The sequence below is a fragment of the Carcharhinus amblyrhynchos genome, chromosome 28 (genome assembly GCF_965287045.1).
Source record: "Carcharhinus amblyrhynchos chromosome 28, sCarAmb.v2.hapA, whole genome shotgun sequence".
NCBI lineage: Eukaryota > Metazoa > Chordata > Chondrichthyes > Carcharhiniformes > Carcharhinidae > Carcharhinus > Carcharhinus amblyrhynchos.
This window is the reverse complement of record NC_137351.1, coordinates 8,130,602-8,155,485: the sequence shown is the minus strand read 5'-3', so window position 1 is coordinate 8,155,485 and position 24,884 is coordinate 8,130,602. Positions and strand designations below refer to the sequence as shown.

General features: G+C 40.5%; 2 protein-coding genes across 2 annotated transcripts in view; one reads left to right on the top strand and one right to left on the bottom strand.

Annotated features, from left to right (window-relative positions):
• Positions 1-1,739: 1,739 nt before the first annotated feature.
• fam174b (family with sequence similarity 174 member B) lies at positions 1,740-23,514 on the bottom strand. Its single transcript, XM_080214101.1, has 3 exons — positions 23,124-23,514; positions 18,484-18,618; positions 1,740-9,057 (listed from the first exon to the last, which is right to left on the bottom strand). The coding sequence occupies exons 1-3, from the start codon at positions 23,396-23,398 to the stop codon at positions 9,054-9,056; spliced, it is 414 nt and encodes a 137-aa protein (XP_080070227.1). The 5' UTR covers positions 23,399-23,514; the 3' UTR covers positions 1,740-9,053.
• A 363-nt stretch (positions 23,515-23,877) lies between these two features.
• ctc1 (CTS telomere maintenance complex component 1) overlaps positions 23,878-24,884 on the top strand; it is a 94,020-nt gene continuing 93,013 nt past the window's right edge. The window contains exon 1 of the mRNA XM_080214369.1: positions 23,878-24,098. Coding sequence (XP_080070495.1) covers positions 24,057-24,098 — 42 coding nt within the window. The 5' untranslated portion in view covers positions 23,878-24,056. The remainder of the gene's footprint in view (positions 24,099-24,884) is intronic.

The following is a 24,884-nucleotide window of genomic DNA, read 5'->3' as shown; positions in this document are numbered from 1 at the left end:
CTAAAGAATTTGCCTCAATCTCTCCTCATAGGACAGCATTATCAATTCAAGAATTAAGCTCGTGAATCTCAGCTGGGCACCTTCTAAGGCAAGTGTATCCCTCCTTAGATAAGGAGCCAAAACTTGTATAGTAATCCAGGCTTGGATTGCCCTATATAATAGCGTAATATATAACGGATAACACAGTGGTTAGCATTGTCGCATCACAGCATCAGGAACCTGAGCTTGATTCCTGGCTTGGTTCACTACCTCCCAGTTCCTACGTGGGTTTCTTCCGGGTGCTCTGGTTTCCTCCTACTGTTTGAAAGACGTGCTGGTTAGGTATATGGGCTATGCTAAATTTTCCCTCAGTGTAGCCGAACAGGTGCCAGAGTGTGGCATTGTTAATACAAGCGTACTTGTGACACTAATAAATACTTTAAAATAGCATTGAAATAACAAATTGTATTGTTTCAACATAAAATGTCCAAAATGTACTTCACAAGGATAGAATAAAAACAGAAACACCAAGCCACTTAAGGGAATATTACAGCAAACATAAATGTATTGGATTAGTCATGTTGAGAGGTAACAGGAATGGATGAGGGCTTCAGGGGTAGGTGGTATTATTGATGGTTCAGATAATGTTTGATTTATTATTGTCACATGTATTAACAGTGAAAAGTGTTGTTTCTGGTGCACTATACAGACAAAACATACCATTCATGGAGAAGGAAACAAGAGAGTGCAGAATGTAGTGTTACAGTCACTTGTTATAGTCATGTGGACAGAAGCCTAATCTCCAGTCAAATATGGTACCAAGGTTGCAAACCATATCTGGTTCAGGCATTTGTTGGATAAGGATGGCTTTGTTAATTTTATACTTCAACACTCATGTACTGAAAGATAACATGGAATTGGCCTTAAGGATTACTTGAAGCTATCAGCCCATAGTCCTGTCAGCTGGAGTTGGGTTCAGTGACAGCACTCTTGTCTGCATCTTTAAGAGCTCAAGCTTCACCAGTGGGTGCCATGGTGGCACAGTGGTTAGCACTGTTGCCTCACAGCACCAGGGACCCAGGTTCAATTCTAGCCTTGGATCACTGTCTGTGTGGAGTTTGCACTTTCTCCCTACGTCTGCTTGGTTTCCTCTGGGTGCTCCAGTTTCTTCCCATGGTCCAAAGATGTGTGGATTAGGTTGACTGGCTATGCTAAATTGACCCCAGTGTCAGGGAGACTCACAGGGTTACAGGAAAAGGGCCTGGGTGGGATTGTTAGTAGAATCATTGGGCCAAATGGCCTCTTTCTGTAGGAATTCTGATAGGAATATGCAATTGTGTAATCTAGCTAGATGCTTAGAGATGAATTGTCTTTTACAGGAGACATTCCTATTTTCTCTGTACAGGCAGATGCATGTGATTCCCCATTGCCTCGGGAGCAACACAAAGAGCTCTGCTAGTGTGTTGGCCAACATTCATTCCTCCAACACCATTGCCAAAGAAAGAAACTAGACATTGTGATGCTTATCTCCATTATGTGACCGGCCTAGTGGGAGTGTAATTTCTTTCTTGCTTCAATTGGCAATTTGACATTTCCAGTGTGGAAATGGAACAAGTTGTCTTTGGATGTTACAAACTGTTAAAACTATACTGAGATTTCTTCTGGGAGAGAAGCATATGTAAAATTGCCCAATCTCTCCAGTCAATTGAATTAAGTTGGATATTCGAGAACCAAAATAAATAATGCAAGAATTCTCAGGGTAAAGATATAAATGATTTATTAATAACAGAGGGCATGATTGCAACAAAAAATAATCAAATCACAGATTTGCTAACATTCCAGTTTCTGTTCTACATACACAATTTTAAAATGAGACAATTATGTTAAAAATCTACATAAAATATCCAGTGTGAATAATTCCAGAGAACACACAAGAGACAAATACAATTTAAACTTACTCTGATATAACAATGCTCTAGTGTAACATAAACCAAAATGGACCATAAATTAGCGGCATATCAAGTGCAGCTCAACAACCAGTGTCCTATAATCATTGCAATAAAAGTGTGAGGGTGTTGAGCAAACTTAATATTAAAGTACAGAATGTCACCCGTGTGAAAAGTTAAAACACAATTTCTAAATGCAAAACAATATTTAAATTCCTTCCTCCCAATCCCTCAATTAGATTAGGTATAATGGGAAGCCTCTTGACACAACTAATATATATTAAATCAGTGGAACATGGTTAACTTGAATAGTGTTGCATGTTTGGTCAGCTTAAGTGAGAGAGGTCACAACCATAGGCATTTGTACATATATTCTGTTTATAACACACAAATGTAAGCAAAGATTAAAATGAACAAACTATGGATGCAAAATGCTTCAGGCTGACCCACATATTCACAGAAGCATGTTAGCTCAAAAAAGACATCATAAATGTGCTTTGCTTGCATCATTGCAAGAAGGATGCTGGGGAAGTCCAAAACTAAGGGTCACAATCTAAGAATAAGGGGTAAGGCATTCAGGATTGAGATGAGGAAGAAGTTCTTCACTCGGTGTTGTGAACCTATGGGATTCTCTACCACAGAAAGCTGTTGGGGCCAGTTCATTAGCTATGTTCAAAAGGGAGCTGGATGTGGCCTTGTGGTTAAAGGGATCAAAGGGTATGGAGAGAAAGCAGGAGTAGGATACTGAAAGTGCATGATCAGCTGTGATCATATTGAATGGTGCTGCAGGCTTGAAGCACCTACTCCTGCACCTATTTTCTAACACTACCAGGGACCTGGGTTCAATCCCCAGCTTGGGTCACTGTCTTTGAGGAGTTTGCACATTCTCTCTGTGTCTGTGGGGCCCGGCTTCCTCCCACAGACTAAAAACACACTTGCCAGATGAATTGGCTATGCTACATTCTCCCTCGGTGTACCCGAACAGATGCCAGAGTGTGGCATCTGTGTGGGATTTTCACAGTAACTTCATTGTAGTGTTAATGAAAGCTTCTTGTAACTAATAAATAAACTTTAAATCTTTTTAAAACAGCTTTGCACGTCCTTCATTAGTGACCATTTATGTTTGGAGATAATCATTTAAGGCTGCCAGAACAGAACTCCCTCACTTTGGAGCCAAGCTTTTAACTGGTGTAATTTTTTGAAATTTAACCCTTCCCCCAGAAACATTCAAAATGTTTTATCTTCTGATATTTGAATATTCTTGCAAATAAGCAAGAACATGGAATTCTTCCTTAGAGTGAAACAGATGTTCTTAGGAGAAACGTAACTGCACTGTTCTGCTCTGGTAAGGTCTCAGACCAAGAAGTTAAGTAGTTCAATGAAGATTTTGACTTTCCATTATTGACAACTAATCCAGGTGCTGATAGATCAAGAGGAAGAGATGAGATCTTGCTTCAAAATAAGTTTAAAAAAAATGCACCACCACCTACTTGATCAGGGAGCCATAAAATATGACATTAAAAAAATTACTAAAATAATTAATTCTGGGAGCCAAAGTCAAAGGAGCAGTTTAGTAAAATCAAGACACTTTGGCTATCTCTTACCATGTCTCAAATCCAGCTTTGTAAACTTTGTTATTTGCATGGCCCCATTGTTGGCTACAGTATTACTAGCCAAGAAACTATGGCCATCTCTGAGGTTAGTGTGGCACATGGCAGTGTGATTAGTTTGTTGGGTCAGTGGCTCTCTGACTGCAGTGAATCAAATTCAAAACAACCAAGATCACCCTCTAGTGGCTGCCAAAGAAGTCATATTCAACTCAGAACATTAACTCTTGTTTCTCTCTCCACATATGTTGCCAGAACTGCTACGTTTTTTCCAGCACTTTGTTTTTCTTCAAGGTGGTTATCAGTGTTCCTGTCACACGAAGAGTCATTTAGCTTATCTTAATTAATTCACACCAAGGGAACCTAGTTTCCCCCCCTTACAGAAGCTGCTTGAAGTATTCCTGAGATTTTGCCCTGATTATTGTATTTTGAAGAACATTGCCTTTTGATAATTACTGAGGATGATGAATTTTCTGATATTAAGTTAGACCACCTAAGTTTCACACATTTGCAGAATTGACAATGCATACTTCTAATCATGGGTTTTTCCACATGATTCAAAGAAAAATTGTTTTTGGCATTTAATTAAGCTTTACTTTGTGCATTTTTAAAGTTCAATCAATCCCACCATTGAACAAAAATTTATGGAATTGCCAGAAGGCAGGATGGATGAAAATAAGATGAAGCCTTTTGCCCAAATTCATTCTTTTGAGGAAAGAAAAACTGAAAGATTTTGCTCTCATCGCTGCAGATGAGGAAAACAGGATTACAATAACTTCAGGATTTTAATTATCAAGCTTGCTTTAGGATCTTTGGTTTGAAATTAATTGAGGCTCCTTCATCATGAACAGAAAATCTATTCTAATTTCTGCACTCATTCCCCTGACACACATCTTTCTTGAAGTGACTATCTAATTGCCGCAGGTATAGTGGTTGACAGCTTCCAATAGTCATGTGATAAAGCTGCTCTGCACCCAAAATAAACCCTTAGTGTAAAAAAAAATCTTCTGATATCTGCCCTTACGCTTCTAATACTAACCTCGTGTTTATGTCCCATTGGCTCCAATTCTCCCACCAGCACCAACTGTCACTATTTACAATTGGTGCACATTTTTGCAATGACCAAAACTGTTTCAAGGATCCAAAAATTAAAGTGGATATCAGACTTTGTAATGGGTCTGATACAAGTAGTATTAAAACAAGGTAATTTCGCAATTGCTATCACCAAAAGGTCAGAACTTGCCAACCTGCATGAACTAGTTAGCAATTCAGACTATTATGCCAGAATTAAAGGAGTTCTGTGACTTACCACAGCTAACACATCTTGGGACATTAAGAGGCAATTCAGCATGGCCAATCCCCTTAACCTGCACATCTTTGCACTTTGGGAGGGAACTGGAGCATCTGCAGGAAACCCAGGCAGACAGCAGGAGAATGTGCAAATTCCACACAGTCATCATGTGCTAATACTGTGCCACCCTTCTGAACACTCCAACTGCTTGTGTGGTGGTATGCATGAAAACTCCTTTTACATTAGTGCAAAAATCAGCATTCCAACTGCACCTAAAAGTTGTCACACATGCCTCTGACATTAAGACAATTTTTCCTGTTACTTGATGATGATTAAGAGGGTGGTAGGGCTGGTTGAGAATTGCTCAAAGAGCTTTTTGTTGTACAATCATGCTACAAATGTAAATTTTAGAAACAAAAAGCCTTTGGATCCAGAAAATCTGCCCTATTTTCAGAGTTCAAACATGCTTAACTCATCCGAGAGGCGAGGTCCCTCGAGTCAGTTCCGTTTTCTACATCGAAGTTTTTTCCTGCTAACTTGCCTGACAACCCTGCCATCCCATGGGTGAAAAAAGGTATTCTCGACTTCTTTTCTGTCTTGCTGAAGTTTAATGTATGACATCAATCACCTCGAGTACCTTAAAAATGAATCACTATCTTAGTGAATTACTAAAATAGAAATAACCTCAAATCAGTAATGGACTCATTTCACTTTGGCTCTGGGAACACAAATTCAAACGACATCAATATAAATATTGCAAACTGTTCCACAAACAAGTTCAAATTACCATCCTGAATGTCTAAACAAACATCAATTTTCCAAAAAACAAAATGCACTTGGTTTAAAATATAGACATTAATATCTTTCCTTTTGTATAAACAATGTAAACATAAAACCAGTGGTGTAATACAAATAAAAGAGGAAACAAAAATCAATAAAATTGACATGATTATCAACAAACTTCAGCTAGTTTCAAATATATATTCCTGTTCTTTTCCAAATTCTCTTTAAACATTGGTTCTACAATTGGTATAAAAGGCCATTGACTAAAATGTCAATACTCACTTAAGTGATGCTGATTGTCAATATACGGTACAAAATGGCACTTAATGGAAGATTTAAACCTGCTATATGAACTAATAAATGATAAGGCAATGCACCGCACTAAAATAAACCCTTAACGTAAAAATCACCTAACGTCTGCTCTTACTCTTGTAGTGCTCATCTTGCATTAATGCCCCACTGGTTCCAATTCATTGACCAGTGGTCAAAACCTCACTATTTACAAGTAGGTGCACATTTTTGTGGGTATGCTAACGTACACTTGTTTCTTCTTAGTATAGATTTAAATAACATTTCAGGTTCATTTCTTAAGCTACAAACAACAGGATCTCCCTTTATTAGAAAGATTTCGGAGTTGGTTGCCATTGAGTCCATTCCTTTGTCATGGATGAAGTCAAATTTATTACTTTGCAAGGCAGTTAACACACTACACCTGTTAAAATGTTTTATTTACCTTCCTCAAGTTTTATGTCCCACCCCTTCTGACCCCCCCTTCCTCCCATCCACCTCCAGCTAAAGTGTTGATTTATTGTGGGGTATGGTGGAAAGGACATGAGATTCCCACTGATTCCTCATCTAAACAATTATTCATTAAGCCTGAGCCATGACTACATAGAACAGTGACATTTCCAAAAAGTAATCGCTTGGCTGTGAAATGCTTTAAGCCATCCTGGAATTGTGAAGGACAATACAATTCTTTCCTGGACAAGGAGTTGAGGTCAAGTGTGAGGGACATCATGAGAGTCTAATCCTGCCCTCGTCCTTTAGCACGTTATCCAAGCAGCCATTGACGCAACTGCATTGGCGGGCTGTCCAATTGTTTGGGGATTGCAGCAAGGGGCCATCCTCTTCTTGCTCAATAACCATGCACAAATACTTGATAGCAATGAGAATGTCAAGTACTTTGTGACACAATCAACATAATAGTGGAACTCCTTCACTAGTGCAGATTTAGCAATCCTGCATTGATACGCAAATGCTGGGTTTTAACAACACTGAAGATACTGAACTCCTTTGGTTTACTAGTTATTGAGAGCATTAACCTAATTGACCTGACAGGCCAATTAGCTGTGTGTGCAATAGCTTGAAAGGTGCAATTTGAGTTGGTGTTTAGGAGCCAGAGTGTAACTTTCTGTAGAAATGATAAATCAGCACTTTTTTCAGCTTGACTAATGCAGGGCCTTGCTACCTTTCACGACTGCATTGTTTATAATTAGAACAACTGGATTAAAAGAGGACAGTTAAGAAGTATGGCTGAGGACTTATTCGCAATCTTTTTGACAACACAAATCAGTGAAACAGTACTTAAATATTCATGCTGGAAAAATCTCAGCAAGTCCGACAGCATCTGTGGAGAGAGAATGAAGCCAACATAATCAAAACGTCATCTCTATTCTCTCCCCACAGATGCTGGCAGACCTGCTGAGATTTTCCAGCATTATCTGTTTTTGTTTCAGATTCCAGCATCTGTAATATTTTGCTTTTATTTTACAATTTTTCATGTCTGCTTCGCTTTTCATTCTTTGAGGGGAGAAAACAAGTTGATGGTGTTCCAGTTCCTGGGGGTCTAATATGGACTTCTACACATTAAAGAAAAAGACATTCCATCACAAATTAAACCACTTGTCAAGTGATAAAGCACTTACATTCTACTACGAGCTGATTCTGTTGAGCTAACAGCTTTTAGTAACAAATGGAATATGTTACAAGTGGTGTTCTCAGTTACTTTAAGTGCAACGATGAATGTGTGAAATACACTGAACTGCACAGATGCACGCCTCTTCCCTCCCTTCAATAAATTCCAATAAAACAGTGATAGGGGTCAGAAATTTCTGCCGTGTCCACAGTAAATTGCATTTTTTAAAATCATGGATTGGGCCTGCAAAGAACCTTGAGAGTAATAGTACATTTGGAGGCAGTACTGGTTACATGCCAGTTTGTAGTAATGCCAGTATTGGGAGCTTACGATGATTAAGGTAATTGAATTATGAAGGGTATTGGCTCAAGTATTGATTTAAATGTGACCTTGCACATAGTGTGTAATGGCATCAATACACTTGGTAGCAACACTGTTACATGAAGTGTTACTTGCTGTGAAGAGTGAATTGCAGGAGCTCTGCTCTGAATCTGAAAGCATTCAATTGGATCACAGCAATTTTTTTAAACTTGCAGTCTGGCAAAGAACTCTCCGAAATTGAGTTGCTTGTGATTAGAGGAAGTCTGCCCAACACAAGGAAACTGAAAAACCTATGAGCATTCAGGTTTTACAGCAGCCATGCTTAAACCATGCAATTATATATGCTCCTGTACACAATTCAAACAGCATCAACTGGTGCAGCCATAAAATGCTGGGGAGTGGAGGTTCAAACTAGTGCTATAGACAACAAACCACCAAATAGTACCTTCAGTGCAATCCACTGTGCCACCTTGATCCATATTTTAGTAACTCACAATCTACAGGATTAGGTCCTGCCCTATGCCAGCAGTGATCATTATGATTAATCTACATTGACAATGCAGAGTTAATTTTCCTACAAAATACTTACTAATCAACTGATTTGCCCCACTGCCCAAATGTAAATATTCCTGGGAATGCTCACAGTAATATATATTAAAAAAGTCAATCCTAACTTGCATTCTTGGAGATGCTTACAATTTCACTGACAGTGAAGGGATCAGCCATTTAAAAAAGTGACCACGTGCTGTCACAATCTGACAGTGTGCATATTATTTCAAAACCAAAGATTTTAACACCAAACCTCACCCTGGAAACCAATTTAAGTGCTAAACTACATTCTACTTCACCTCAGTGTTGTGGTAAGGATATGCTACTTTGGACAGAGTACAAACACACAACTAGTGCCATACAAACAAATACAGTTTGGCGCATTTCAAAACACACTCTACATAACAAAATAGAGGTTTTTTTAAAAAAGCTTCCTACAAAGTCCACTGGAAACAGACAGGAAAATTGCTCTGGTGATAAACTGGACAAGAGATGATTCAAATTTTGCTATGTACTTCTGTCTGTGATATACATGAAGCTGAATGGAAAGCTAATAAACAGATGACAAGTTAAACCCAGTTTTCATCCAGAAGGTTATTGCGGCTGCTGGTTGGCACAGTGTGATTGGCCATCTCCGTATTACAGTCACTTCACACAAATCTTCACCTAGGGACAGAAAGAAGAAAAAAATCAATCACAGAGAATTCACCCTATAAATAATCTAATAGGTTCTTGGAAACTGTATACCAATTTCTATTGCAGAAATTGCAAACAAAGAATGTCTGCTCTTTCAATGAAGTTTCAAATCAATTATTTTGTATCCTAGGAGGACAGTCGCACAGTATCTTGGGCAACACAGTAGCACAGTGGTTAGCACTGCTGCCTCAACACCAGGGACCCAGGTTCGATTCCCAGCTTCGGTCACTGTCTGTGCGGAGTCTGCATGTTCTCCCCCATGCCTGACTGCGTTTCCTCCCACAGTCTGAAAGACATGCAGATTAGGTGCATTGACCTGAACAGAAGCCGGAAAGTGACGAGGAGAATCTCACAGTAACTTAATTGCACTGTTAATGTAAGCCTTACTTGCAACACTAATAAATAAACTTTTTACTTTAAACTTTAAAAAAACACAATCACATCTGAAAAGAAACAATCTGAGTCATGCAGTTGAAGCTTGAATTATTCATTTCATTAGTTTGGAATTAAAGCTTGCAATGTTATACTGAAATATTTTTAGGGCAAGAATCTGATTACTTTTTAAAAATCTGGTTAGTCCTTGAGTGGATTTGAATCAAAACCAGAAATGAATACCTATGTTTTGTGACAGAGCAAATCTGTTGGAGACAGTGACGACACTGCAATACTTCAATAATAATGTGTATTTAACCACGGAGGCAAATCTATTTAATTGTGCTTTTATGGTTGGCAATTTAACCCAAACCAATTCTCTAAATGAACTCAATCAGCAGAAAAAAACTGTACTTAGAATCATAGAATCCCTACAGTGCAGGAGATGGCCATTCAGCCCATCGAGTCTGCACCGACCACAATCCCATCCAGGCCCTATTCCCATAACCCCACATATTTAGACTACTAATCCCCCTAATACTAGGGTCAATGTAACATGGCCAACCAAGTAAAACTCATACCTTTGGACTTGTGCAGCGTTTTATAAAGAGAACAAAACAGTTGTCATTTAAAATTTTACCTTACATTTCCTTTTCAGGATCATGAATCAAAAGACAATTTTTGTCTCCCACTTGTTTTATACAGCGACCAGTGAGATTCTATTGATCAACAGGGATTAATATTTAATAGGTGGGTTGCTCTTCTGTCTGATTAGCCAATTTATGCAAATTCAATGATAACAGGAAAGTGGATGTGGAAAATTTGCATCTGTACAATTGTGATGGAATTGCAGGCATGATTTTGCGAACTTTCTTACATTAGGAGGTAGGGTGTGCAGGGCAGCAGGACAGTAGCACAAGGCTCAGTTGTACGACTAAACCAACAGAGCAAGCTGCCTGCAGTCAGAGCAAAATGCCACCATGGTGAAATGACGATATTCACTGTCAAGCGTACTTCTGTCAGAAGCAGTGGATGAAAACCCTGTTCCTAAGAAGGTTTTGAGCAAACTCTGCCAGAATGTAGGAACATCTGGTTGATAGAAAGCCAAGATCTATCTGATTTGCCTACTACCACGATCAGCTCAAGAGTTCAGACGGTGGAAAGATGGGAGGCAGGCCAGGAGAGCGCTGGAGGTAATAAATGCATGATATATTCTTCATATATTTGCTGTAAAGTACTTTTATTAATTATTATTCTATTTGCAGTATCAACCTTACTAGGGACCGTTCGAAAAGGCCTTCCTAAAAATCCCAAGTACACCACATCTACTGTTTTACCCATCAAACTCCAGTCACATCCTCAAAGAAAGCCAGCAAGTTAGATTGGCAAGTCATCCATTCATGAAACTACACTGGCTATCTTTTATATGTCTGCTACTATCCAGTGATTCCACTTTAATAAGGATTTCCACAACTTTACAAAGTTGCTTCCCTGTCACTTGTTACAATTTATTACAAAAAAGTAAACATACACCTTTCTCCAGTCCCCAGGCACCTCTGCAATATTTTGATATTTTTGGTAGAGTTATGCCAGAGTTCCTTCAATTTCTTCCCTTATTTCCACAAGATACCTCAGCTGCATCTCATTCAGAGCCCAAGATTTATTCATCTTAAGTTGCGCAGGCCATCTGCAACCTTGGTGTGGTCATGTGAATTGTACCACAAATTACCTTCATGAGACCCTATAATTCCCCTTTCAAGTCAAACAGGTTACCTGTCTCTCCTGTGGTATAACTCGAGGCAACAAAACATACTTAGCATTTTGGCAACCTGTGTATCATTGTTCATCATACTATCATCCAAAGCCAATTTTAACGGTTCTACGCTCATCCTGGTTTTCTAATTTAATACTCTCTGCTTCTCTTGGAGTATTCAAAGTTTTCCTTTGCCATTCTGATACCCTTTCTAAATTTCAAGCATAAATCTTTTCCAATTTGTACTGTTTTGTTTTATGGCCTTGAGTTGCTTGTTTCAAGGTTGGAGTGCTTTTGAGCTTTTATTCTTTCCCCTTCGCGCATGGGTACACATTGAGCGCAATGGACCAGAGTCACAACCTTGAAGGAACACCATTTTCCCAGCCATATTCAAGCTCAGTCTGACAAAACTTTTGAAGCACTTAAAGTTGGTGTCATTAAAATCTGGCAATTTCACTTGGCTTTAGCGACCTTTTCAATTCTTGTTATGTCATTCTGATTACTGGCAATTAAAACCTCACCCACCACTGTGTGGGTGTTTTTTTTTTAAATTGCTGATATTAGTCATAAATCAAATCCAGGATATTTTCTCCCCTTATTATTTCTTTTGCACATTAAGTCATAAAAACAATCTTGCATTAACTCTATAAATTTCCTCCTTATCTGACCAGTAGAAGTATTCTTATCCTAGCCAACTTCTAGAAAATTTAAATCTTCAACTAGCATTCTTGGTATCTTAACAATCACCTTTCCTATCTCATTTCACAGTTCCACATCAATCTGGCCTGGTGGTCAGTAAGGTTTACAAAAGCAAGACGGCAGATGCTGGAAATCCCAAGTTACAGACTCGAAGGGCAAAATGGCCTGCTTCTGTTTCTATTTTCTAAAAACAAAAAAGGCTGGTAATATTCAGCAAGTCAGGCAGTAGCCGTAAAGAAATGGGGTTAATGTTTCAGGTCAACGATTTTTTTTTAGAACTGGATAAAGGTAGAAATGTAATAGGCTTTAAGCAAGTGAAAAGGATGGGGTGGGGGAATGGTGGGAGGGCTAAAGAACAAAATCACAGAATTCCTACAGTGTAGAAAGAAGCTATTCAAGCCATCGAGCCTGCACCGACAATAATCCCACCAGGCCTTTCCTCATAAGCATACATATTTACCCTACCAGTCTCCTGACATTAAGGGGCAATTGAGCAGGTCTAACCTGCACATCTCTGGACTGTGGGAGGAAACCAGAGCACCCAGGCAAAGCCCACACAGACACAGACCACACAGAAAGGAAAGATCTGTGATGGAATGCAAAACAGAATTGGGAAAAAGAATAGTGATGACGAAAAACAACTTTTTTTAATGCTGCAAGTAAATTCATTTACTCGAGGCAGATTCAATCAAGGTCTTGAAAACCAAATTGGAAAAACAGCTGACAGGAAAAAAATGTCAGGATAAGGAGAAATGGAAAAGGACTAGCTAAGTTACTCGTGCAGAGAGCTGGCATAAATACAATGAGTCAAATAGCCTCCACTCTACAATTCTATTAATCCTACTCTCTTTCCTGCTCTACCCACTTTTACATCCTCACTTGCCTGTTCCCCAATCCTCCCTGCTCCCACTTCTCAGTAGATTGCACTTAAGGAGAAGGGAGACAGGTTTGGCTGGTTTGGGGCAGGGTGCTGCCAAATTCTGAACAAGCAAACAGAAAAAATAGCAGCTGATTTCAGAACATCGGTATAAAAATGAAACCACTGAAGGAAGAGGGACTGCTTTTAATCTGAAAGTGGGATGCGAGTCTGTCATCAAATATACATTTAAAGTTAACACAATGACTCCACATCAGGGAGGTTTGATACACTGATGTAACACAAACACATACACACACAAACATCCCTTAGGAGTAACACCCCTTTGTGGTCTGAACAAACCCTTTTTATTGGTTGAAATATTTTCCAACATTATTACTCATAGCCAAGGTGACTCACGAGGAGGGTGTATTGCTTCTGTTCATTAGGTAAGGGTATCAAGGGATGTGGGGCAACAGAATGTAAATGGAGTTGAAGTGCAGATTGGCCATGATCTAATTAAATGACAGGCAGTCTCAAGAGATTGAAAGGCCTATTGTTGTTCCTATATTCTACCCATTGTTCTATCTTTGCAATGAGGATTGGTTCAATTTGCCTGACTTTATTCTGTACAAAATAGGTAGATTTATGAAGAATGGCATGAAAGTGTATCCAACTGAGAAACAGATTGTAGGATTTTCAAATATTTTTTAGACCAGCAGATTGCAAGACCAATCTTCATTTTCTGTTAATGATAGTAACATTTGGTGCACCCCACCCCAACCAGAGTTAAGCCTGTCTTCTTGTCAATTTTCTAGAATCCGTTCTTCCAAGGTTGCTTTTTTCCTTCTTACTGCAGAGCACTCATTGTTTAATAACAAGGGATATCCTCCCGTACCATCTGTTCTACTCACTTTTAATGCATTTTTGTAATCAACATAGGCACTGTTATCAATGCCAGTGCTAGTTTCCATCATCCTGCTCCCTAAGCTTTGGAATATGTTAGATGGCATTTTGACTACAATGGTAGAAGATGACATTAAAATAACAACTTCATACACTGGAGATTTTTTTCTTTAAAATGCAGAATGGATTTCTTTCCAGCAGAAAGGCCTCCTCCTTGGTGGATATCAAAACAACTCTAGAGTTGTGTCAATCTTGTAAAATTCTTACTACTTTCAAGCGATATGCAAATCTGCAAGAAGAAAAATCTTCTCTCTACACAGCTATCTGTAGTGAAAGGCACTACATATAGCTAGCTAATCCATACACCATTCCCTAAGGAGGGTGGTTTCCCACAATGAGATTGGATTATAAATAATTGGGAACTAGAATCTCTACAGTGTACAAAAGGCCATTCAGCCCATCAAGTCTGCACTGACTGACAGAATATCTTACTCAGGCCCTCTTCCCCACCTCTCCTTGGAACTCCACACATTTCCTATGGCTAATCCACCTAACCTACACATCTTGTGACACTAAGAGACAATTCAGCATGGCGAATCTGCCTAATTGGCACATCTTTAGCAATGGAACCCAATTATAAATTGTTGGAACTCTGTTTTTGTACTACATTGGTGGGATAAAGACTTATCAATGATTATAGAGTTCATTACACCCCTGACATGCAGCAGCAGCACAAGATTTGCTTCCATCATCAGAACCTGCTTTTCTAGTAGTGTGTGCAGCTGTTTCTTAAAATTAGTTGTGTTCTGCACTCATCAACCTTCTCAAAGCTTTGCAGCCATTTGATCACATTGTGTTAGGAGTACTATCTAACATTAGTTCTACGTAAGTCTTCATAACTCTAAAATATGTATCTTATTTCTTTGATTCTCTGGCAGAACAAAATACTGGTTTTAAGCTTCCTCTTGCATTAATGACATATGCTTCTTAAAAAGCTGCTCTCCAAATCATCAATTGAAAAGCAGAGTTTGAATGTGCCATCTTATTCCCAAGAAACATACTCCCAACTGGTGTTATTCATTAAAATGGTGGCATTTTACTGGGGCAGTTTTGTGGCTTGTTGTTATCATCCACCACAAAACAAGTTTTGGTTAATTATACTGAATTAATATCTAGGAACTTCACATTGTATTTTGAGAGATATTTTCTAACTGATCAAGTAAGTTTAGTTTTTGTTGGTATTTTTAAAAATGTTATATAATGGAAGAACATGATGGGTATTCCATGCAACAGCCAGTACTTTTTTACTGTAACGTGGGATTACTTATTTTCCCGAGAATAAAGACAAATTTTAGTTCAGAAGAGGCTTTGTCCAATTATAGATTGTCTTCTAGTTGTCAACATGGATTACCATCATGGGAAAAAGGCAAAATGCAATCCTGTGGATGGAAAAATCTCCTCTGTGGACAGCCACTGAAACTCAAAATTACTTTTCTTTTATGACTACAGAAAGAGGCTATTTATTGATTTGCATGAAAAATCATGAGGGGGGGACAAAAATTCCCCAACAAAAAACATTCAGTAAATTTATACCAGCTGGCATTTGAATGATCATAGACCATGAAATTAGCAGCTCATACCAAATGGAATTAGGATGTTGGAAGTTGCAGCTAATGGCTTCAATGTGCAAATTAAAAAGTACATAAGGCAGCTTTTCATCATCATGTTATTCAGCTAACTGCCATAATCCATTAAGTATCGCAAATGGAACATTACAGAGGTGCTGTTTTTCACATTGAAGATTTTCAGATTTCAACAAAGAACTCACTATAAGAATAGTCAGCTGAATTATTTTATTTAGAATGCCACAAATGTACCTCATTTGTACACATCTATCCCCTATTAACTTTGAAGACTGAAAGACGCTATTTAGTTTCTATATTTAATTTCTAAGAGATGAACAAATATTGTTCAGAATTACATTATGAAAACCTCCCTATTAATAAATATAATGCGACAGTGTAAGTCCCATTTGATACAGCTACAAAAAAAATGGAAAAGGCATAGTACAGAATTGCACAAAATCATTGCAGTCAATTTAGTCAGTCAAAAGTTAAAAGATGTTACCACTTGCTTTACCTTCCTGTCTCTCATCACTCCTTTAATCATCAAGATGCCATCTCCCTGGCCCTACACAACCCTGGAACACCTGGATAACAAAGACACCTACGTCAGACTCCTCTTTATTGAATACATCTCAGCCTTCAATGCCATTTTTCCTAAGAAACTCATCTATAAGCTGTGTGTCCTGGGGCTCAGCTCCTCCTGCGACTGGATTCTAGACTTCCTAACCCACAGGCAGCAATCAACAAGCATAGGCAACAAGACTCTCACCAACTTTTACAGATGCACCATAGAAAGCATTCTTTCCAGTTGTATCACAGCGTGGTATGGCTCATGCTCTGCCCAACACCGCAATAAACTACAAAGGGCCGTGAACAAAGCCCAGCCCATCAAGCAAACCAGTCTCCCACCCATTGACACTGTCTACACTTCCCGCTGCCTCTGAAAAGCAGTCAGCATAATTTATAACCCCATACATGCGGACACAGTCTCTTCCACCTTCTTCCATCAGGAAAAAGATACAAAAGTCTGAGGACACAAACCAACTGAACAACTTCTTCCCTGCTGCTGCCAGACTTTTGAATGGACCTACCTTGCATTAAGTTGATCTTTCTTGACATCCAAGCTGTGACTATAACACTACATTCTGCACTCTCGCCTTTCCTTCCCTATGTATGATATGCTATGTCTGTATAGAGTGCAAGAAACAATACTTTTCACTGTATACCAATACGTGACAATAAATCAAATAATCTATTCGGAATATTCCAATTGCCTCTGCTGTTTCTATATCACATATTCAAGATTATCCATGTGAAGTACAGGATGGCACTGTTGCCTCGCAGCACCAGGGACCTTGGTTCAATTCCAGCCTTGGGTGACTGTCCACGTGGAGTTTGCAAGTTCTCCCCGTGTCTGCATGGGTTTCCTCCAAGTGCTCGGGTTTCCTCCCACAGTCCAAAGATGTGCTGGTTAGGTGGATTGGCCAGGCTAAATTGCCCCTTGGCGTCCCAAGATGTGTAGGTTAGGAGGATTAGCGGGCTAAATACTTGGGGTCCCAGGATAGGGCAGGGGTGGGCCTTGATAACATCCTCTGTTGGAGAGTTGGTGCAAACTCAATGGGCCAAATGGTCTCCTTCTATACTGCAGTGATTCTATGGATTCTAAGCAGTTAAATCTAAACTGTCTGCTCGCCTGTGAAGCTCAGACCTGTGTCCCTGTCTAAATGACTGGTTCTTCTTAACGGGTATTATAGGGGTACTGTAAAGATCTGTGGCCAAATTGGACTCAAGGTGAACATAAGAAATAAGAGCAGTAGGAAGACATCTGGCCCCTTGAGCCTGAGCCACCATTCAATAAGATCATCGTTGATCTTTTCATAGACTCATCTCCACTTACCCTCATGCTCACCATAACCCTTAATTCCTTTACTGTTCAAAGATTTATCCTTGCCTTAAAAACATTCAATGAGGTAGCCTCAACTGCTTCACTGGGCAGGGAATTCCACAGATTACCAACCCTTTGTGTGAAGAAGTTCCTCCTCAACTCAGACCTAAATCTGCTTCCACTTATTTTGAGGCTACGCCCCATAGTTTTAGTTTCCCCTGAAACAACTTCCCTGCTTCTATCTTATCTATTCCTTTCATAAGGTGCAGCCTTTTTGGCTATTATTCAAAATGATTAGACAGTCCTGCTTCAGCATGAATATCTATCAGCTAGCTGAATGGAAAACTTCTTCAACATGTTGATGACGATGCTTGTTGGCCTACAGGAACCAAAATGTTTCGCTGATGTGAAGGGAGGCAATTTCCATTCTACTGGTTATCAACCAGTTTGAAACTGCTTGATAACATTTTAGGGATGTTAAATGCTCTATGCAAATGAGAGTTGCTGTCATTAACTATACATCACCACCTTAAAGAACTACTTCACCATAAAAATATCTATAAAATCCTGAACTGCTGAACACCACTAGTGGAAGTTAAGCATATTCAATTTTTGATTTCAAATTAATGCCTAATGAAAGCGTCCAATTGCTTGGTTATTAAAGGGCACACATATCTGAGATGCATAACCCAGGAGATCCAAGTTTGATTCCCAACGAGTTATTTACCTCAGCAGGGAAGACTGTATGGTTGTTACAGTCAGATTCAATACTAGGTGGATTTTTAGACATGTTTCCCAACACTTGCTTGCTCTCCAATGAATTGTGCACCTGGATGCTACATTGAGTGAAGTCAGGGTAAGTGGCAATACTTCCAATTACATTGTACAAAGGAGAACAGGATCAAGAAAATGGGAAAATTTGCATGAAGTAAACCATCATACTCTCAGGAGAGTCAGAAAACTTAATAAATAAAGTCAACGTCAAGTAAGTTTGTGTTGCCTAGTTACTTCTTTTGTCGGTCTTTGGTGCAGAGTACCAATACCAAAAGCAAGACCTCACTTAAAAAATACGACCACTTTCCTCAGGATATTGTATCTCAATAGAGTAGGTGATAGGCCCATGAGATGTCTCATTGCAAAGTATGCTATTTATGTACCAATATTTTTTCAATGACTTGTATAAAATAGCCTTTGCTGGTATAGAATGTACATCACTGAGTACTGCAAATATTAAAATCATTCTCCTATAAAATACCAGTACTGAGAATTGGTGGAAATCTGGAAAGATTCCATGATGTACCTGCTGTATTTTACATCAAACACTGTTGCATCTTCATCATCGTCATCATCTTCATTGAGTGGGGTCATTTCCACCTTTTCTGCCGGAGTTGTTATTATATCATACTTTCTCGTTTTCTTGATCTTTCTTCCAGATCTGAGGGCAAGAACAGAAGTTAATTCAGTAGACAGAAGTGATTATGAAAGATGTGTCCAGTCCAACTGGAAAAAAACCACAACGTTGAAATGTGAGCAAGTCCTGGCAGTTGAATAGTAAGCTTACAGGAATCCACTATGAAAAAAAGAGAATCCCTTTTGCTACTGTATACAGAACAGCAGCAAAGACGGTGGGAACAGACACTTAGCACAATCTCAGTACTGAGCCCATGATGGAGATGCTAATTGTGATACCACAAGTTTTGTGCTAAATAACTGTATTTGGTAACTAACTCTGCAAATAACAGCCAAGAAAATTGAGAGGGTACAAGGAGAAACAGAACAAAGAAAAATAAAAGTTGCTTGGCCCACTCGGTCTGCGTATTCCGTGAAAGCTACAGACAAATTACATCACCAACTTAATCTTCCAAGGGGTTCAAAGAGCAAGGGTAGACTCAAATAAGGTGAAAAAAGTGAAACTTTCAAAAGCAATCCAGTATAAATTCTACAGTGAGCATTTTAAATGTCCCAGGGCTCTCCCACGGTACTATATTAGTACCATCGTCTTGCATTGATTTCCGATCAGTCCACATAACTCCTATACCTTTCAATCCCATGTTAGATACGTTCTTAACTCATTTAGAAGCAAAAAACAAAGAAATTACAACACAGGAAAAGGTCCTTCGGCCCGCCAAGCCTGTTCCGACCATGCTGCCCGACTTAATTAAAACTCCCTGCCGTTCTGGGGACCATATCCCTCTATTTCCATTCTATTCATGTATTTGTCAAGACACCCCCGCATCCGCTTGCACTACCTCCCCTGGTAATGAGTTCCAACACCCACCACCCTGTGTAAAAAATCTGTCTTGTACAACTTTAAACTTTGCCCCTTGTACCTTGAAGCTGTGCCCCCTAGTAACTGACTCTTCCACCTTGGGGAAAAAAGCTTCTGACTATCCAGTTGATCTATGCTGGGAGTCCAATCCATATGTTATATTCGGGTGAGAAAAAATTCTCTTGATCTCTACTTTCACTCGAAGCTCATTTTTTTTATATTTGCATCTGTCAATTCTATCCTAAAGGCCAAGTTAAATAACTGATATACATATATTGTACCTGCCCCAAATCTTGAGACTTGGATTAAGCTCCCACTAATTAGACTTGTCAAATCATCAGAATCACCATCAATCACACTTGTTCCAGCCTTACTGAACTCCTCTCCCTCAAATCTTTCTAGTACTCTAATGGCCAGTGTACGCCAATCCAGCTCTCTCAATTAAACTGGAAAACATCAAATGTGCTTCCAATTTCCATTCTTCACTCACCTTTGCACGCTCCCTTTCTTGACTTTTCCCATTTCCTGACTTCCCAATTTCCATTTTGGGGCAGGGATTATTGATTGTTCACCAGAAACCCACCAATTCCCATTTCCTGCAAGGAAGTTGTTCTATTCTCCCAGTTTCTCCATTGCATCAATTCTGGCAATCCCACCTTCCACAGCAGTGCTTCCAGACTGTCTTCCTTTGCCCTCAACTGACCAGAAATGTCTTTCCCCCTTCCACAGATGCTACCCGGCCCGCTGAGTATTTCCAGCATTTTCTGTTTTTATTTCAATAGTTTGCTCTTTGCAAAGTTGAATAAATACTTGGGCCATGTGTTTACATGACCTAGCTTTAACAGAAGATTAGCTGCATAGATTAGTTTTATGGCAGAATGAAAGAGCCTATTGTATCTGTACCTTGTATATTTATCTAGATTCAGGCATTTCTGTGCAGCCTGAAACATCACAGATTTGGCTGTATTGCACAACTTCTCACAAGACACTCGTCTTTGATCAAAACAGCGAGACAAAAACCAAACTGGAGTTTTTTATTGCATTTACTTGTTCTTCAGGTCAGTTGCTGGCTGTTATGGAATTTCATTTATTATTCATCACACATGGGAGTGGGGAGTGTTAAAAAAAAGTTTCCTGTCTCCAAATACCAGGGGAACTTACAGAAACCATCAGGTTAACAATCCATGGCTAACTTGGTAAACCAATGGATCACATTAACCAGATCTTATTTTTCTTAAATGGACAAGAGACACAAACAAATGCACCAAACAGATGTTCTCACATTTCTGTGGAGAAACATTGACAAAATGTTTAGGGCCAATATTGAAAGCCAACAGTAATAAAAGTATGAAGCAAAGGAAGGACATCACAGGTGGCCAGGTGACAAAGATGATTTTAAAAGCTCAGAAGGAAGGGAAGAATTGAGTGCTGCCAAGCTCCGATAATAATTGGTTGGAAGGGCAGAACCATGAGTCCCAGTTTCAATAAACAGAATTGGAAGATGAAGGCATATTTCAGCAGGTGAATTTGGATTGAAGGTGGAATAAGCGGGCAAATAGTCAGAAAAGCAATAATAGCAGGCCATTGTAGTGAAAATAGAGACAAGGAAGACAGAAAGGGAATGTGGCCAAACTTCACCCAATTGAAGATCAGATTGGATTCAAACAAATGTGTAATTCAGCATCAAATTTTGTCACACATGGCTGACTCATCCACAAACATGGCAATTTCTCAATACAATTCAAATTTTGAAGCAGGATAATAATGCAGTCACAGTTAACTCGCAACCTGGTTGTGATGGTGAACTGCTTGCTTGCCTAACTCTCAGCAGCTTATTTGTTGCAGTTATCGCCACATTAAAAGCCTAGCCGTTCTGAACTGCTGACATTATGAATGCATATCAATTTAGTTAATGATCTGCTCTAAATACAAGTCTGTTTGCAATTCCTGGTGCTTCTTCCAATATAAATGTCTTTTCCCAAATGCATAATGGAAACCTGTTAGGGTAATTACATCTCTGTAGGAAAGGTGGGAAATACCATCACAGGCAGTTTTCCATGACAAATGTCAACAAGAAAAATATAATGAAAATATAAACAGGAGGACAGAACGCACAACTTGAAAACAGGAAATTCAATCTGACATGCTCATGAAATTATCCCCAGTCACTAACCCACTAAACATAAAGGCTATATTACTGGTTCTGACTTCATGTGTAATACCACAATCAATAAGTATTCAAAATCATACATCTGCCACCTTTCCAGCATCTACTTAAAAGGCAAAATATCACCACTTTCTAACATCTCACACCCAAACAAACCTGCCCCTCTGATGGTCACAACACCAGGACATATTGTTATCAGAGAGCTGTTACAGCACAGGATGCCATTTGGCTCATCCTATTTCAACAGCTATCTGAACAGTTTGCCAAATGCCATTCTCCTGCGTGTTGCCCACTGCAAAGTGCGCCTTCTCAGATCTAAACTTCCCTCTCGCGCAACTCAATTGAACCTGTCCCTGTCACATGGAGTGTTCTAGTTCATAGAATCCACAGAATGGCATAGTTCATAAAATCCCTACAGTGCAGACAGAGGCCATTCTGCCCATCGAGTCTGCACCACCATCAATTCCACTCAGGCTCTAACCCTGTAACCGCCCTGCTAATATCCCTGACACCCAAGGTGCAATTTAGTACAGCCAATCCATCTAACTTACTCATCTTTGGACTGTGTGTGGAAATCAGAGCACAGTAAAAAGTCTGACAACACCAGGTTTTAGTCCAACCAATTTATTTGATAGTAAACTCACGAAAGCGTGTGAGTTTACTATCAAATAAATCGGTTGGACTAAAACCTGGTGTTGTCAGACTTTTTACTGTGTTTACCCCAGTCCAACGCCAGCACATCCACATCACGAAATCAGAGCACCCAGAGGAAACTCATGCAGACACAGGGAGAATGTGGAAACTCCACACAGAGTCACTTGAGGCTGGAAATGAACCCAGGTGCCTGGGGCAGGAGTGCTAACCACTGTGCCACCCATTTCCAAGATGCAGTTGTTTTGGGGCTCAAAACATTAATTCTGTTTCTCTCTCTCTGGATGTTGTTTCCCACCACTTTGTTTGTATTCCAGACCATTCATCATGGGGGAAGAGGAAAAGTTTTCCTCTCCTTCCCCTCCTCTCATATTGCTTTCACTTTTGTCTGGTTTTCCATCCTTTCTGGAATGGGAACAGCTTTTCCTCACTTATTCTGTCCAGAACCACCCCCCCGCCCCCTCAACTCTTGATTTTGTACTTTTTGTCAATCACTGAGGTGGTCAATTTCGATGTGGAGATGCTGGTATTGGACTGTGGTAAACACAGTAAGAAGTCTCACAACACTAGATTAAAGTTCAACAGGTTTATTTGGTAGCAAAATCCACTAGCTTTCAGAGTGCTGCTCCTTCGTTAGGTAAGAACGTAAGCAGCGCTCCAAAAGTTAGTGGATTTTGCTACCAAATAAACCTGTTGGACTTTAATCTGGTGTTGTGAGACTTCTTACTGTGGTCAATCTCTCCAGATAACTTGATGTTTTATAAATGATGTTTATGCTGGGTATGCTCCCTAACACTGCCTGCACCCATCCCCCGCACCAGAGACACAGACAGACAGACACACACACAGATACCTGATGACTCTGACCAGTAGGCACACGATGAGGAGGAAAGCCCCGGCACACACCACCACCACCAGGTTCTTGAGGGTGGCGAGATGCTGCAGGAGGAACTCCACTCTGTCCAAGGCGGTGGCGGTGCCATTGCTGGGGGAAGCGGCGGCGGTTGAGTTGCTCAGGTTGTGGGGGGTCGTGGCAAGCCGCCTCTTCTCCAGCGACAGCCGGAGTTCGGCCTCCGCCAGCGGGAGCAGCAGCAGCGCCGCCAACACACACAGTCCCCAGCAGCACATGGACAGGACCTTCTGCCTTCCCCCCGAGGCCGCTCGGCAACGTTCGTAAACAGTGATGGACGAGGGGGACCGCACTCGCGACGCCTCAGCTCCAGCGACCCGCAGTTATTCGTCCAGTCAGCGCAGCACGAAATGGAGGCTCTGCGGGGCGCGGCGACCGGATGTCGACACGGCTGCGGGGCGCGGCGACCGGATGTCGACACGGCTGCGGGGCGCGGCGACCGGATGTCGACACGGCTGCGGGGCGCGGCGACCGGATGTCGACACGGCTGCGGGGCGCGGCGACCGGATGTCGACACAACTGCGGGGCGGGGAGACCGGATGTCGACACGGCTGCGGGGCGCGGAGACCGGATGTCGACACAGCTGCGGGGCGCGGAGACCGGATGTCGACACGGCTGCGGGGCGCGGCGACCGGATGTCGACACGGCTGCGGGGCGCGGCGACCGGAAGTTGGTTCTAATTGCGCCGACTGGAGTGACGAAGTCCGTTAGTGACAGTTGAGTCCGCCAAACATTGGTGTCGTTTCAGGCCGGATTTAAAATTTAAGTGGGAAATTCAGGCCCTGATGGGTTTATATTTGTGTAATTTATTTTTTAAAAGAGATCTGGACTGAATTGACTGGCGATGCCTCCTTTTCTAAGATCCAGTTGAGTGATATGGACGAGTTTGTCTCAGAGTTTGGGGAGCTGAGTATTGCTGTGAGTCTGACTTTCCTTTGTAATACCCGCCATTTTACTTTCATTGAATAATTAATCCATTTTTTTGAACATTGTCAATCAGTCATTTTCTAGACTCCCCAGGTTGGTTCCTATTGCCGGTGTCTGAGTTAAAAGAGAGGCTCAGGATTCAGAGTTAGACCGAAAAAGAGAGAGGATTCAGATTTAGACCAAAAGAAAGGGACAGGATTCAGATTTAGACCAAAGCCAAAGGTCAGGATTCAAGCTCAATAAATTAGTTTATTAATTAGTTGCAAGTAAGGCTTACGTTAACACTACAATTAAGTTACTGTGAAATTTCCCCTAGTCACCACACTCAGGCGCCTGTTCGGATCAACACACCTAACCAGCATGTCTTTCAGACTGTGGGAGGAAATTGGATCACCAAGAGGAAACCCACGCAGACACCGGGAGAATGTGCAAATTCCACACGAACAGTTACCCAAGCTGGGAATCAAATTCAGGTCTCTGGCGCTGTGAGGCAGCCGTGCTAATTAACCACTGTGCTGCCCACAATAAGTTTCAGAATAACGATATTAATGACAGCATCCTTCCCAGCCTGCCTGTGCTGATGGTGTTCTTGTGACTTGGGGGTGGTGGGGGTTGGTGGCAGTATTGGGACTGGCTGTTATTTTTATTTCACCTTGAGTGAGCATTACTGGTTATTGCCCTTGAGAAGGTGGTGGTGAGCTGCCTTCATGACCTGCTGCAGTCTGCATGTTGTAAGTACAGTAAGAAGTCCCACAACACTAGGTTAAAGTCCAACAG